Source organism: Carassius carassius, chromosome 22, assembly GCF_963082965.1.
Source record: "Carassius carassius chromosome 22, fCarCar2.1, whole genome shotgun sequence".
Lineage (NCBI taxonomy): Eukaryota > Metazoa > Chordata > Actinopteri > Cypriniformes > Cyprinidae > Carassius > Carassius carassius.
The window spans coordinates 12,948,385-12,963,128 of record NC_081776.1 but is presented as its reverse complement, the minus strand read 5'-3'; the positions used below and the strand labels follow the sequence as shown (position 1 = coordinate 12,963,128).

At 39.6% G+C, this 14,744-nt stretch overlaps 1 protein-coding gene and 1 pseudogene across 2 annotated transcripts in view; both read right to left on the bottom strand.

Moving 5' to 3' along the window:
* The window catches only part of LOC132098994 (serine/threonine-protein phosphatase 6 regulatory subunit 2-like), a 30,757-nt gene that overhangs the window by 10,920 nt on the left and 5,093 nt on the right, over positions 1–14,744 (bottom strand). Inside the window, exons 3-11 of one of the 2 annotated variants that reach the window (XM_059505335.1) lie at positions 14,320–14,583; positions 9,227–9,413; positions 8,965–9,102; positions 7,588–7,653; positions 7,362–7,474; positions 7,125–7,232; positions 6,866–6,992; positions 5,660–5,812; positions 5,295–5,525 (exon numbers count right to left, since the gene is read on the bottom strand). In XM_059505335.1, coding sequence (XP_059361318.1) covers positions 5,295–5,525; positions 5,660–5,812; positions 6,866–6,992; positions 7,125–7,232; positions 7,362–7,474; positions 7,588–7,653; positions 8,965–9,102; positions 9,227–9,413; positions 14,320–14,546 — 1,350 coding nt within the window. In that variant the 5' untranslated portion in view covers positions 14,547–14,583. Of the gene's footprint in view, positions 1–5,294; positions 5,526–5,659; positions 5,813–6,865; positions 6,993–7,118; positions 7,233–7,361; positions 7,475–7,587; positions 7,654–8,964; positions 9,103–9,226; positions 9,414–14,319; positions 14,584–14,744 lie in introns of both variants that reach the window. The other variant, XM_059505334.1, reaches the window with a different exon arrangement.
* LOC132099304 (5S ribosomal RNA) lies at positions 13,559–13,675 on the bottom strand (annotated as a pseudogene).

Genomic DNA, 14,744 nt, shown 5'->3' with positions numbered 1-14,744 from the left:
TTGGGGTGAAAGTACTAACGCGCCTAAGACCTTTTGTAAACTGTATTTATGTCAAAGAACTGCACAGCGACCCCCATGCTTCTTGCATACATTTCACAAAACCAGGACAAATATTTCAATCGATCGCTCCGATATTTAAGCGGCACAGAAATCTGCGTTCCAATTGGGTTTGGTTCATACCGGTTACTTAAGTACCGGTGGCATATGGGCTAGGGTTGTCACTTTTTATTCGATATTCGAATATGCATTCGAACATGACATGAAATATCCGTAATCGAACTATAAATAAAATATCCATTTTTTAAAATGCCATGTGTAGTGCATTTTTTACAGTCTATGATTAGACCGTTTGTTTTTTATTTTATTCCTTAGAGCTAGTAGCCAGGAAGGCACGTCTGTGCACTCCGAACGCGTGTTCTCCACCGCGGGGGAACATTTTAAATAAAAAGAGAGTCGCACTTAATCCAGATCAAGTTGATAGACTGGTGTTTCTCGCAAACAATATTAAGAAGTGAATTAGTCTAGGCTATATGCCTTACTCCTGTTTAGGGCTGGGTATCGAACTTCGATGCCTTTATGGTATCGAACGAAAAACTTCGATACTATGAGTATCGAAAAATTATTTATCTTTCGGTGCCAAAAGCCAAGTGGGTGTTTTTTTTTTTTTTTGCCAAGCGGCTGTGTCTGTGTGAGCTTGTAGCATACGTGCATGTAAGGACCTAAATTCGCCGTGATTGGTTGTCCACCACCACGTGACGTAACGGGGAGGATTTCTGAAGATACTCGCAGTCACACAACACAAGTGTAGTTGTTTTTTCTCAAAACGTTTCCGTTTTACAATGCCAAAGAGGTCTAAAGTGTGGCTACACTTCATAAAAGTGGATGCCAAGTCAGCAAAGTGCAACATATGCGATAAGAGTATTGCAACCAAAGCCGGTGTTAATGAAGCATTTGTTTGGATGAGTGTTTTGCCCTCCCTCCCTGTTTAATTTGGTCTACTCCACTGCGTATCTTGAAACACGCCCCCTTTCACGTAGTCTAAAAAACAGAGAGAGAGAGAGACAGATTTATCCAGTACAGCGAATTTCTCTAAGCAGCAGGCCACTGTATACGTTCACTTAAAACATAACCGACTGTGTTTACGAGAATACTTGCAGAGACAATTATTTTGATATAATTGTGTGTGTATGTGTTCATTCAGAAGTTACGATACGCGAAAGATGAATTCATTCTCTGTACGCGCATTGTCTGAAATGCTGCTCGCAGCACGTGCTTTGAATAAGTACGCGCAAGCTCTGAACACGCGCAAATTGTTTAAAATGCTTGAATCAGCAAGATTTAGAAGCAAGTGCAAACAATCAGCTACGATCCGTTTCAGCCCTTCAAGCGAGTGAACAACGCGAATCAAGTTAGGAATTTACATCACTATTCACGATAGCCCATCGGACTGGAAAACACAATAGCCCCGGGACGTGGGGCTAACGATTTTGAGAGCCCTGCACTTCAAGACTATCCAGATTGTGAAACACTGGTTTCCACACTGGTTTCGTTAAACAAAATAAATTATTATTTTAAAAGATTGACTAAAAAGAATCATCGGTTCACTAATCGGATCATGAACTTGTATTGCCGAGCCAAAGATGATCTATTATTGAACATCTCGAATGAATAAAGACTTCAAGTTCATCTGTAAAGCACATAAAGCTATTGTTTGAGTTTATAAACTTCTATTTCATGCATGATTCGTATGGATCTGCTAACTGAATGCAAAGTGTGAGTTCTAGAAGAATGTTTGTGTCTTGATGAGCATGTATCGCTCACTAGGAGTCGCTAAATGAACAGCTGCTGTTCTTTTTTTTTCAGTTGCCCTATTGGTTAAAATCCCCAACCTGTTTACTTAAATATTAAATTAATAAATTACATCAAAACAGGGGCGTTTGCGTTATGATGTGGTGGGCTGCTGTGGGCCAGAAAGTCCAGGGCAACTTTTTGGTCCCAGTCCGCCCCTGAATGACACACCCCTATCCAAAAAGCACAAACAGTTGTATTAATAATGTTATCCTGAGTAGAGGTCGACCGATATTTGTCATTTTTTAATATATCTGCATCGGCCGATATCCGTGTTTAGTAGCGCCGATTTAACGTCAGGCACGTCGGCGGGCAGCCCCGTGTTATTGTTGCAGTGGAAAGTGCTGCTGCGTATGTGAAGGACCCCAAGCCAAAACTTTTGGAAGATTCAACAACAGTCCTGGGAGATAAAGGTAGTCAGAGAATTTCATTCTGTAAATGGGGTGGAGAAGTTGACAGCTCTCACAAACACTGCAGCGTGATTGAGGGCTACGTTACTCCGCCCCGCTCTCAGACAGCACCGCGCTCGGAGAGACAGCTGTCCTGGAGCTGCCCCGAACGGTGAATGACATTTGTTCGGAAGCATGGTTTGATGCAGACAATAACCCGGTTTCCATCCAACTCATTTGTATTTAGGGATGTCAATATTCGATAATTTCCATGATCGATCGTCGTTTAAATTAACGATCAATTAATAACCTTAATGCTGCAAAATGCGTCTGCAGCGGTATTATTATTGTGTGCAAAAGCCACTTGGAAAAAAAGCTTTCTCACCCGAATTAAAGGGGTTTTAGTATGAATAAAATGCTAGTAGCAGGACTGTAAAATGAATAGATGTGATTATGATCATTTGATAAAATGAAGAGAGCGCGCCATACGTTGGAGATCATTTTACTTTGTTGACTGTTTCCCGTCAGGGAGACCGCTGAATGCGTCTCTTTAAATGGTTTCGTGGTGCTCGTAGTTGTATTTTAAAACGCAACTGCAATGTTTTCAAATGACACTATAGTAGTGGTGCAACGGATCATCATTGATCCGTGATCCGTTCGGATCAATATCTTCGGTTCGGCACACACGTGACCCGCGGATTGATTTATGAAAAAAAAGAAAAAAGTTGCGCATGGCGAGCGGAGGAACGGAGGAGCTTGAACGCCCCGCGCATTTTGGCTTCCCTGTCAGATATAATGATGAAGGAAAGAGGTTAGAGTGAAAAGATTGTGCCCGATCTTTATGAACAGGAGAAGAAAACAGTTGTGGATGAACTATCCCGAGCATCCTCTGTTGGGCTCACGACAGAAGGGTGGACGTCCAGGGGGACGGAGAGCTCTGTGACGATAACTGCTCACTTCATCACAGCACACTGGAAAATGAGAAGTCGGGCTATTATGTTAAAAAGAAGATATTATGCCATGTGCACTTTAAGTTGATTTCATATATTTTAATTTAATAATTTAATGTTAATTAAAAAAAAGACAAAACGTATGTTTATTTGTCTTGGCCTTTTTTTTTCTTTTCTTTTTTTGCTGATCCGAAAAATGATCTGATCCATACGAGGACGAGCGAGCGCGGGTTTGACGAGATGTATTTGGAGGTTATTGCTCACGTCTCGTTCTGCACATATCCAATTGTTTCCATATTCGCTATGTATCTGAACATTAAACTATAAAATTTTTTATTTTTTTAATGTAAACTAGACGGAAAAAATCATCCTCTTCACATGAGCAAAAACGTGCATAACAGCAGAGTGGACCGGTATACTACGGTCTTTTTAAACTGACCAGTGTAACCTTTTAAATGTTTGGTTGACTGTACTTTATTTTAATAATGAACAGACTGTGATGTAAGTTTGAAATTAGAATGCACTTTAGATGTTCTGTGTCATTTATACCAAACACAAATGTTGCTGGTTGCTAGTGTGTTTGCAGCACTACTGTTATTTATTTTTTATATATTTAATTTTTTATAATTGATTTTTATTTCTAAAATGTTATTTATTTAAATGTATATTTAAGTTTACATTTATGTTCCAGCAAACTTGAAAAATTCTTCTTGATAAATGCTCTAAAACTTTTATGTAAATGATTGACATATATTATATTACCTGTTTTATATATTTAATACTTGGTAAGTTTATTGATTTGTTTGGTTAACTTTGGATACATTTTTTATTTTAATACCGTGCAGTGCAAAAAATTAAGATTAGAGAGATGGTTCAAGTCACTGATCAATAAATGATGATAAGTTTAGAAATGTTGTGCATCCACTTATTATTAGTGTGACATTTTAGCATGCAAATGAAGGGGAAAACTTCAAGATATCGGCCCTAAAAATCGGCAGCACATATCGGCCATCGGCTGACTCTGACCTCTAAACATCGACATTGGCTATAGAAAAACCCATATCGGTCGATCTCTAATCCTGAGTGTGAAGTGTTACCAGAATTTTTTTTAATTAAGGTGAAAAATAAAAGTTCTGTGTTTAATATATTTGTATTGATGTTGAAATGGATTTTAAAACATGGTATCGAAAAAAGTATCGTTAGGAACCGGTATCGAAACTGAGGTATCGAAATTGGCACCGGATCGAAAAATTTCGAACAATACCCAGCCCTACTCCTGTTACTGTTTAAGTTGTCACGTTATTGTTTGTGCCTGTTCTGATTCTTTTTTTTTTTTTTTTTTCATTTAGCCTAATGTTGTGGGATATGCATAGTGGCACTTATACATTGATATTCTAAGCTGATAACCTGCGGTTTCAAACATTAAGTAAAAAAAAAAATCCAGATAGTCCTGTTTATGACTCACTGTTAATACATTTGTGATCGTCATATTCATGTATTTTAATAAAAGCCGGTCAAATGATGCGGCAAGCGACTAGTCGGCTAACTGGACGACTAACGTTAGTCTGCCAGACTGATGAAACACACACAAAACACAGGCGTTGCCACAAGAAATGGGCGCTTGAGGGAGAGAGAGGGATGAGATGTGTTATAAAGAGGTGAACTCAGAGAGGAAAGCAGTTGAATGTGGAGGCGGTGGACAAGAGAGGCCATGTTGGGATACTCACCCTGTCTATCTGTATCAGATTCACAGCAAATCAAATCTGAGCGGCCCAGGTTTAGCACAACAGGTCACAATCTAATTTCCCCGGGTGGTTTTTTCTTTATATGCGCGGGGGGGCGGGCACGTAGATATTTGAATATATTCGAATACATTGCATGATATTCGATATCCGTTCAAATTTGATTTTTCTCAAAAGTGACAGCCCTAATATGGGCACCAGGTTTCGGTACCCAACCCTAGTGTTAAGTATTGAAAGTGGTGCATGCATTCATGACCACCACTAACAAGGCCCCCTACATTGTTTCCTTAAGCCAATATGACAATAGGCACTAAAAGGAAGTGGTCATGATCAAAAACAGATATGATCGAAAGCAGAGGACTTACATTGGCAACGAGAGCATCTTGAATAGGCGTGTTTGCTGGGTCTGAGGTGCTGTTCTGGCCCGGTGTTCCCTCCTCCACTTGGCTGCCTGTGCCTGTAGCTGGTCTCTCCTCGTGGTTCTGCAGACCTGGGTTCTGGTGGTCGGCATGGGCAGAGTGGTTCAGGATGGATGCCACACACAGTTCCACTTGCAAGTGCAAGAAATTATTCCAGGTGTATTTAAAGAATAAATCCTGCAACCAGAAAGTGGTAGAGAGAGGAAGTGAGAGGAAAAAATAAACAAATGATGAAAAGCGAGATCGCCCACCCACAGCCAGCTCATAGTGTTGAGTCTGCAATATTTGATGCATGTGCGCAAGTGATTTACCAACAGCAGGTCCATGGTGTTGAGTCTGCAGATCTCTTGGCAGATGCTGAGGTCACAAGTCTGCAAAAGAGAAGCCACCAGTTTGGCCACATGAAGGCGGGCGCTCCCCAGGGGCTGCTCCAGAACGCCCACTGTAGTGAGTATTGCACTTCTCTGTTCCACAGCAAATGTAAGGAGATTGACACATTGTTAGAGGGCTGTCACTCTCAGCATTGCACAATGATTGGTAAGTCTGAAGCTCTGTTCCAGAACTCATTGTGCTGCCAACAAACACTGACACACTTTATGGCAACATTAAAATTATGCTCCTGAAGGCTGTTCCAAAAAGTTCAGCAGCAATATTATGTTAACTTCAAAGACTTGATAAAGCTGCAATGAAACCATAGTAGCAATTGATTGTTTCTTTGGTATTGTTCATCCGAGACCAACAGATTATTCAAAAAGACCAAAAAAAAAATGTAGGACGGGAACTTGGTTCTACCCATAGGTTGTTGATTTAAATTTTGAGATGTGGCCACTGCACGCAAAAATTTATTGTCAGCTTGAATTCGACAGTGAAGAGCCGTGGTTTAGCCAGAGAAGTCTGCCATTTCACAGGATCTTGACTTAAAGCAATTTGATTTCAATTAAAAAAAAAAAAAAAAAAAAAAAAAAAAAACAACTGACACAGTTACATGTATGGATGAATCTTTCAAATTAAGATCAAAAACATGCATTTACAAATATGGTGAAGTCTTTTCATACAGACTTGCGCGAAAAAATGTCAATTCCTTCAAATAATTGAGTGTGCCATGCATTTTGAGACCTCATGAAGTACAGGGTTGCCAACTCTCACGCATCTGGCGTGACACTCATGCTTGGACTTCAGCGTGAGATTGATGCTGAAAGCGTGAGTGTCACGCCAGATGCGTGAGAGTTGGCAACCCTGGAAGTATGTTGCTAGCTTAGAAACAGAGTTTTTCAATGAGCTTGTTGTGAAGAGTGCTATTTAAGTGACACAGGGTTGTCACCAATGTAATGTATTCCAAAACAGTCACTTATGAGGTTTTATTTCAGTTATGCACTCAGCAAGGCAGCTTAAGTTTGGAAACAGAGCAACAAACTTTAATTTAACACACAAACAAGATTAGAACAAAATGGTTCAAAGCCCTGAGATTACATTTATGCCCAGATGGAGTTTAGTTGCTTGTGTGTGTGTGTTGGTACCGTAGGAGGGTTCAGTAGGAGCTGCTGGAAGTCCTTTAGATGAGGCTCAATAGCACGTAAAATACTGCTGCTGACAGTGTAAGACCTTTCACATCCCTGAGAATACAGGTCCATCAGACCCTCCAACCTAACAACATCAGACACAGAGATAACAGAAGGTCAATGTAAGATTTAAAAAGGAGGAAGAACAGCAAGCATCCAGGCATGACTATTTATTTTAGGATTAATTATGCCCCATAATGGATGAACTCACCCTGACCTTCGTGTCTCCAGTAACGTAAGAAGCACTTGTGTTCCATTGACGACAGATGCTTCAGTCCTTTCCCCTTCAAACATGTTCTTCAAAAGCTCTGCCACATTCTCCTGACTACAAAGACATAAGCATGCATGGATAATAAACAAAAACAGCCTTTTTATATAAAAAAAAACAGCATTTTTACAAATGGCTCATTACATTACACAACTGTGATCTTAGATAATGAAATGAGGCACTTACGACTCTAATACAGCTAGTAAGGGGTCTGGTTCAGTGACCTCTGACAGCTGATTGGCCTGGTCTCGACTAAGTCGAATGATGTCACAAAGAGTCTGGGATGCATTAGATTGTCTCTGCAGAACAACAAAGTGGAAAAGAATGTACTCAGTCCTTTTTTAAAACTTCAATAACTGAATTCAAGTGGGCTGGAGGTGAAAAGTTCAGCAGAGTGAGTGATATTTTGTACCTCTTCATCTCTTCCTGTGTGCATGAGCTCTGTGAGTCTCTGGATGAGTCTCTCTTCATTCAGCCACTGCAAATACATTCATTCACAGATCAGAATCACAGCCCCGTAATGAGTAGTGGGGATTCAGCCAGGGCTTAGAAGATAACAGTCAGACTAAATGCAGGTCAATGTCTCATTTAAGCACCCCATTTTTAGCTTCGCTTTATTGGCTTCCGGTCCATTTTGTTTGTTTTTAAAGCTATTAATGATCAAGCCCCCTCCTAACTTAAAAACCTTCTTACCTCTTCTCATCTAACAGATTTTTAAGATCTTCTGACAGGGCTTTTTTTATTTGTCCATCATTCCCATTTAAAGAGTAACTAAACCCTAAACCAACTTTTTTTTTGTAAATGATCTGCAAGAATGGGGCTTTATTAGTGCTGTTCATTGATTCGAGTAACTTTTTTGACATTTGATTTTCTGTTGCCGCCCCCGTCTATAAATAAAATGTACGTACTTAAGCAGCTAAATCAGTTATTAAAGGGGGGGTACAATGGTGTTTCATGTATTCAGAGTTGTTCACAGTGTTAAAGAGATGTATTCTCATGCTAAACATGGCCAGTTTAAAAAAATGTTTTAGAAGAATGACTGAGAATTTCTGTGCCGAAAATCTTACTTCTGGGTTGGTACAAGTTTCGGCTGTTTTTTGTTTGATCGTGGATCTAATGACGTAGACGAGAACGGAACTCCTTATACGAGCATTTCTCTCGGAAAAGCGCACCCGCGCACACACATTGACCGGAGGAGAGCGAGATCGTCGGCAGATATTCGTTTGAGAATGCCTCCAAATAAGTGTGTTTTTGGATGTGAGGGAAACTTTACCGTGTTCAGCTTCCCCGAGAACCCAGCGTTACATGAACAGTGGATGCAGTTTGTTTTTCCGGGGCAGCAACAGAGTGTAGCAAGTGCCTTTGTGTGTTCTGGTCATTTCAGTGACGAATGTTTTATAAACAAGGCCCAAGTCGATGCTGGATTTGCACATCGTTTGCTATTAAAACATGGAGCCGTCGCTGTGATAAAAGACCCCATTCATGTAAGTACTATTGCATCAGATTTCTGTATTTTGTTGGAAATCAGCACATAAGTGAATATATGTTAATGGAAACAACATGAAACATCAGTATTATAGCTCCGCTCACGCCACGCCTCCAGGAGCTCGGCTTTTTCCGGAAAGAATCGGAAAGCTGTATTTTTCTTTTATAAATATGATAAAACTAAAGACTTTTTGGATATATGAAGGATGCAGTACTACTCTATAGATACTCAAGATTAACATGAGATTAGGTGACACTGTGTAAGTTATGTACCCTTTAATGTATAATATATTAGTTTGCTTACATTGAGGACCTCCATCCTCAAGAGGGCAGGCTCTACACAGCTGATGAGGCGCAGCAAAAGATCCATCATGGCTGAGGCATCAATGTGATTCAGCACCAGACTGATGAAGTTGTGTTTTTTCCTTAGGAAAGAGATTACCTGCATGTGCAATGACAGACAACTTACTAACTATACAAATCAGACAAATAACCCCCAATAATTTCCTTTTTGCCATTTGGTGAGTGCATTCATATTCTGAACTGTATGTACCAGATGTGCATACCTGGTCTGTTTTACGTGCAATCAAGTTGCCAATGGTTTTGCTGAAGAAAGACGCCAGCAGGGGATTAAGGGGTGGCTCCTGCTCCAGAAAGTGGTAGAGCTTCTCCAAAAGGGATTCATCTCCACCCAGCTTATCATTGATAAGAGCCACATCAGAGGTCAGGAGCTCACAGGCAATGTTTGGAAACCTGGATAAACAGAACCAAAGAAAAAGTCTATCATACAGTAGTTACACGTTACATGTGACAACTGACAACACTATCAAAAAACAAATGCAACATGCCAAAATAGTCTATGGTGACTTGGACTTTAGCATTACAAACAAAGCCACTTTCTGAGTTTCCAAGAAGGCATTTCAAAAGAAACAAATTTGATCTGTAGTAGGGGTGGGCGATATAGCCTCAAAATTATATCACGATATTTCAAGAATATTTGCAATAACGATATTTATGACAATATCGAAAAGAAAAACATAGAACAACGTTTTATTGGTTATTGCAGCTGGCAGGCAGCAGCATTTATTAGTGCAAACAACATGAAAGGCATTTTCAATCCTTTTCCAATGAGCTACTGTCATCGATGACAGACTACCTAATTTGAAGTGTAAATCTATTGTCATAAAGTGGCAGCAGCAGCTGTGTGTTCGATTTGAAGCAGACAGATTGGTGTATAGGGCCGTAGCTGGGGTTTTTGGGGCTCAAGTGCAAGTAGCTGGGCCCTGTTTGAAATTGTGTAAATAGCAATTGTGCAAATGGCATCGTCTTTCGGCCCGACCCTAGTACGCACCGAACAACGCGCAGCTGCTGAATAAAACTTTTCATGTCTTTTTGTGCTTGTATGTTTAAACTGGCAAGTGTATTAGTTCGTTCAGGCACGGGAGGAAGAGAAGAGCTCGGTTTGGTGTTTGTGTAGCTTGGTACGCAAACTCTCAGTCGAGTTTTTCCGCTTCTTCTGTTTTGAATGCTTTAAACTGGTTTAAATGTTTAAATTAGCAAGGATAAAAACACGTGCAATTGATAAGCTTTAGTGACCGTCTTCTTTATGCTGAACTTGTCATGAACTTGAACACAGATCAGTCTGCTTGGGTTTGTGGTGGTGTTGTTGTGCGTGCTAGAGAACGTATAGCCACCATACGTCATCACGTCGCTATATTATTGATATCGTGATATGACACTTTTTTTATCATGTAAAAATGTATACCGGTATTATCGAAGATGGTATATGCCACACCCCACTCTGTATCACTACTTATATTCTGTCACTCAGATAGCATTATAGTAAATACCAGTCAACTGTGCCACAAAAGAGGGTAATAAGCTCTGCTTCAGTGCCTTATATTCTATTGTATGATTCTGCATTTGAAAAAAAAAAAAAAAAATCACCAAACCAAAAATCTGGATCAGTGCAGCTGTGAACACAAATCACTCAATGTAATAGCATTTCACAATACTCAGAGAGAAAAGACATTTTGAGTGAATCCGCTTGCATATTTCAAGACAAATGATTCTGCTTCCTACACACACAAGAACCAAATGATTCGTTTTAAATGAACTGTAATCTCTTTCTCTCTCTCTCTCTCTCTCTCTCTCTCTAACCATTTGGTCCCAACAGAGAGCGCCAAAACTTCAAGCCTTCAGAACATGAGTTTTTCATATATTTTATGTTGAACATCACAACCCTCACAAACATAGCAACTCTGATTTAAAACACAAAAGTTGCAGAACGCAAGAGTTGTTACTTGTAGGGTTGGGAATTAATAGAAATTGTCCGGTTCCGGTTCTATTAAAAAACTATAAAGAAAATGGTGGTAAGGAAAAATGCACAATACTCAACACTCAATACTGTTAATTACTTACTGTCGGCTTAATTTAAAGGTTGGCAATGTCAAAATGCAACATATTACACTATACGGATCTTCATAAGTAGGGTTGGTATTGTTAGAAATTTTATTTATAGAACTATTATTATGTTTTTTACTATTTTACCTTCAATGAATGTAGTGTTGCTGGAAAGTAGAAAGTAATGTTGAGTAATGCTAATCCATCAATCAGCATGTGCTTCAAAGTTGATGTTTTTTACACTATCAATAAAATTTTGCTTTTCAAGCAGGAATGAGCTGGTTGGCCAAATGAGACACTTGTTCATTTCCCTAAATTAATGAAATACAAACTGTTATAGTCAGTGCCGTCGCTCCCTACACGCAGAGTACGCAGTCTGCGTAGGGCACCAACTCCCAGAGGGGGCACCATCCCAGTTGCTCAAAAAAAAAAAAAAAAAACCTTCCGCCATTCTCCCATCTGCGCTCGCGACCGCTCGCACCTCATGCTTTCGGCTGAATGTTCATAATTGATGGATGAACATCTATGTCCGGGTAAAGGACATCAGCAATCCGGCGCAGAGAAAAGAAAACTAAAGAAAGTAAATTTGAAACTCAATAGCATTTGAGGAGAAAGACTTGCAGTCATAAAACAATTGTAATGTGTTCATTTAAGTGTCAGCTACAATGCACACCTTATACATTTTTTATATATATTAAAATAAATTATAAATCATTTAGGTAAAAAATAGGCCCATTTATCACTTTCAGGCACATTCCTGTGAACGTTTTTTTTATTTTTTTTTTATGAAAATTACCCATGGTTTAAACAATAACACCGCAAATCATCGTTCTTGTTGCCATGGTAACTGCAAATTAACCATGGTTTTGTTACTTCAAATATAATTAACAAAGTATTAATATACTGTAATATTTTTTTGATGTTGTTGTTGCAATAAAAAAAGAGCTAAGCCATCAATAGCCTTTAAAATGACTTAAAATGCATTATTTAAAAAAACAATGAGGCAATAATGATTGGTTAATAATAAAACTGTTAAAATACATAATGTAGGCAAATACAAAATAAACAATTTATGTACGTTATTACAAATATCTACAAAAGGGAGCCAGATGCCATGTAATTGCTGCTGTTACACTTACAGGAGAATCAAATCCTTGTTTAGGCTACTGACCAAACATTTAATTCAAATAGTCACTTAATCTTTCATTTTTGGCCACCTTTTTGCTATAGATGACACAGCCTTTATAATTTCTTCAACAAAATACATGCATATCACAACCCTTACAAAAATAACCCATGGTTTTATCATAGTAAAACTGCTTAATTTCCTTTTGCATGATTTCTTAATGCTTGAGACTATAAAATAAATTAGAGTCATAATAAAGTTATAGCCATAGGTAAATGTCGAGAGCTACAATTGTAATTTGAAAATAATACAATTTATTCATTTAGTTTTTTATTTGATTGAAGTTATTTTTTCACCCCTATAGTAGGTGTTTTTTTCATCATCATATTTGAGGAAGGGGGGCACAACAATACAATCCTGCTTAGGGCACCCATTTGGCCAGCAGCGGCCCTGGTTATAGTAACTCCATAAAGCTCCTATTTTACAAATAGTAATGCAGTCAGTAAAAGGTGAGATGCAATGAGTGGTTTCCACATTTGTTAATATTTAATATGCATGAAAATAAATATTTTCTATCACTTTATCACTCTTTAAATTACCTGCACACTAAATAATCTATCCCTCATACTTAACAATAGCAGTCTATTAATTTAGTGCACCAAGTTGAAGTCAGTATGTATATTAATGACAATATGGGACAAATATAATGTAATTTAGTTGCGGCAGGTGCTGCGCGCTCCCAGTACATGTACAGTCAGTCAAAACAACGTTTCTGTTATTTGCTTTGTGACATCCTTTACGGGAAATGCCGAATCGTCAGAACACCAGTGGATAAAGGCTGCTTACAGTGCTTGGTCACGTGTCCCACCAGAACCATTTTCGGAACTGAAACTTAGAAATAACAATAACAATAATAATAATAATTCCTTAGATTTATTTAGCGCTTTTTCTAAGCACTCAATGTGCTTTACATTGTCTGGGGGTATCTCCTCATCCACCACCAGCGTGCAGCATCCACCTGGATGATGCGACGGCACCCATAGTGCGCCAGAATGCCCACCACACACCAGCTTACTGGTGGAAAAGGAGACAGAGTGATGAAGCCAATCAGCAGATATGGGGATTGTTAGGAGGCCATGATGTTCGGAGTCCAATGGGTGAATTTAGCCAGGATGCCGAGGACACACCTGTACTCTTTTCGAGAGACATCCTGGGATTTTTAATGACCACAGAGAGTCAGGTTCTCGGTTTAATGTCGTTTAACGAAGGACCGTGTTTTTACAGTATAGTGTCCCCATCACTACACTGGGGCGCTAGGACCCACAAAGACCACAGGGTGAGCGCCCCCTACTGGCCTCACTAGCACCTCTTCCAGCAGCAACCTAGTTTTCCCAGGAGGTCTCCCATCCAAGTACTGACCAGGCTCAGCCCTGCTTAGCTTCAGTGGGAAACCGGTCCTGGGCTACAGGGTGACATGGCTGCTGGTAAATTACTCACGGTTCCGGTTATTTTCAAAACCGGTTCTCGGTTCCCAACCCTACTTACTATGGTGTACAGCGTTTATCGCTATAACCCCGCTAAAAATGGGCCTAAAGATACCCATGCTTCTTACATCCATTTTGAAGAACCAGGACAATTATTTTCAACCGATCACTCTATTAAGCATTTAAGTAGCACTGAATTGCATCTGCATTCTGATTCAGTTCTAGTACATACCGGTTACATAGGTACCATATTGGCAACGGGTTTTTTGTACCCAACCCTAGTTGTTACACATCACCTTTCAACGCAAACATTTCCTCTGTTCCTCTGCATCATCCCCTTCATTTGCCATTTTAAAATGCACACCTCTCCACTTCTAAATCTGCACTGTCAGTTTTATTAGTCCTCCCGTAACCAAGAGCTCAAAGCATGCAGGGTCTACCAATGAACACTACATATGCCATAACAGTCATAATTCTGCAATTCTCAGTACCAGTCTGAATACTTTTTACTGCCAGCTATATTTACATGTAGGTAATTGGTCATTTGCAGTGAATAAACACTTAAAGTGCTGTCTTCTGCAAAGTTGCAATGTCTGGTTGGTCAAAACTAGCAAAAATAAGGCACAAAGCCATATCTCTGTCTTACTTGAAGCGGGTTTTCTCTTCCAGGTCAGCAGGGGGCTCCTCTGTAATAAGGGTGACCAGCTCCTGCATACAGTGATCCTTGGAGAGGAAGAGCAGGAGTTTGCGATTCTGTGCTTTGCACTCCTGCAGGACATCCTCCTCTTCCATCAACTCCCTCAGAGTAACTCCCTCTCGATCCAGCAGCTGGTCGATATGGGAGGTGTTGTTCAGGTCAAACTTCCAGAACATGATGGTGGCGGTTGCTGCTGCAGCAGGAAGCCCAGGCCTAAAGAGAAGACATGAATAAAAAAATAAAATGCACAGGATATTTCTTTTAAAATAAAATATCTATTGCAGAGAAGGCAATCCCAGACTATGAATGAAAACAATGAACACAATAAAAAAAAAATCCAAGGTGGTTGACGCATTGAACAAAATGCAGGCAAG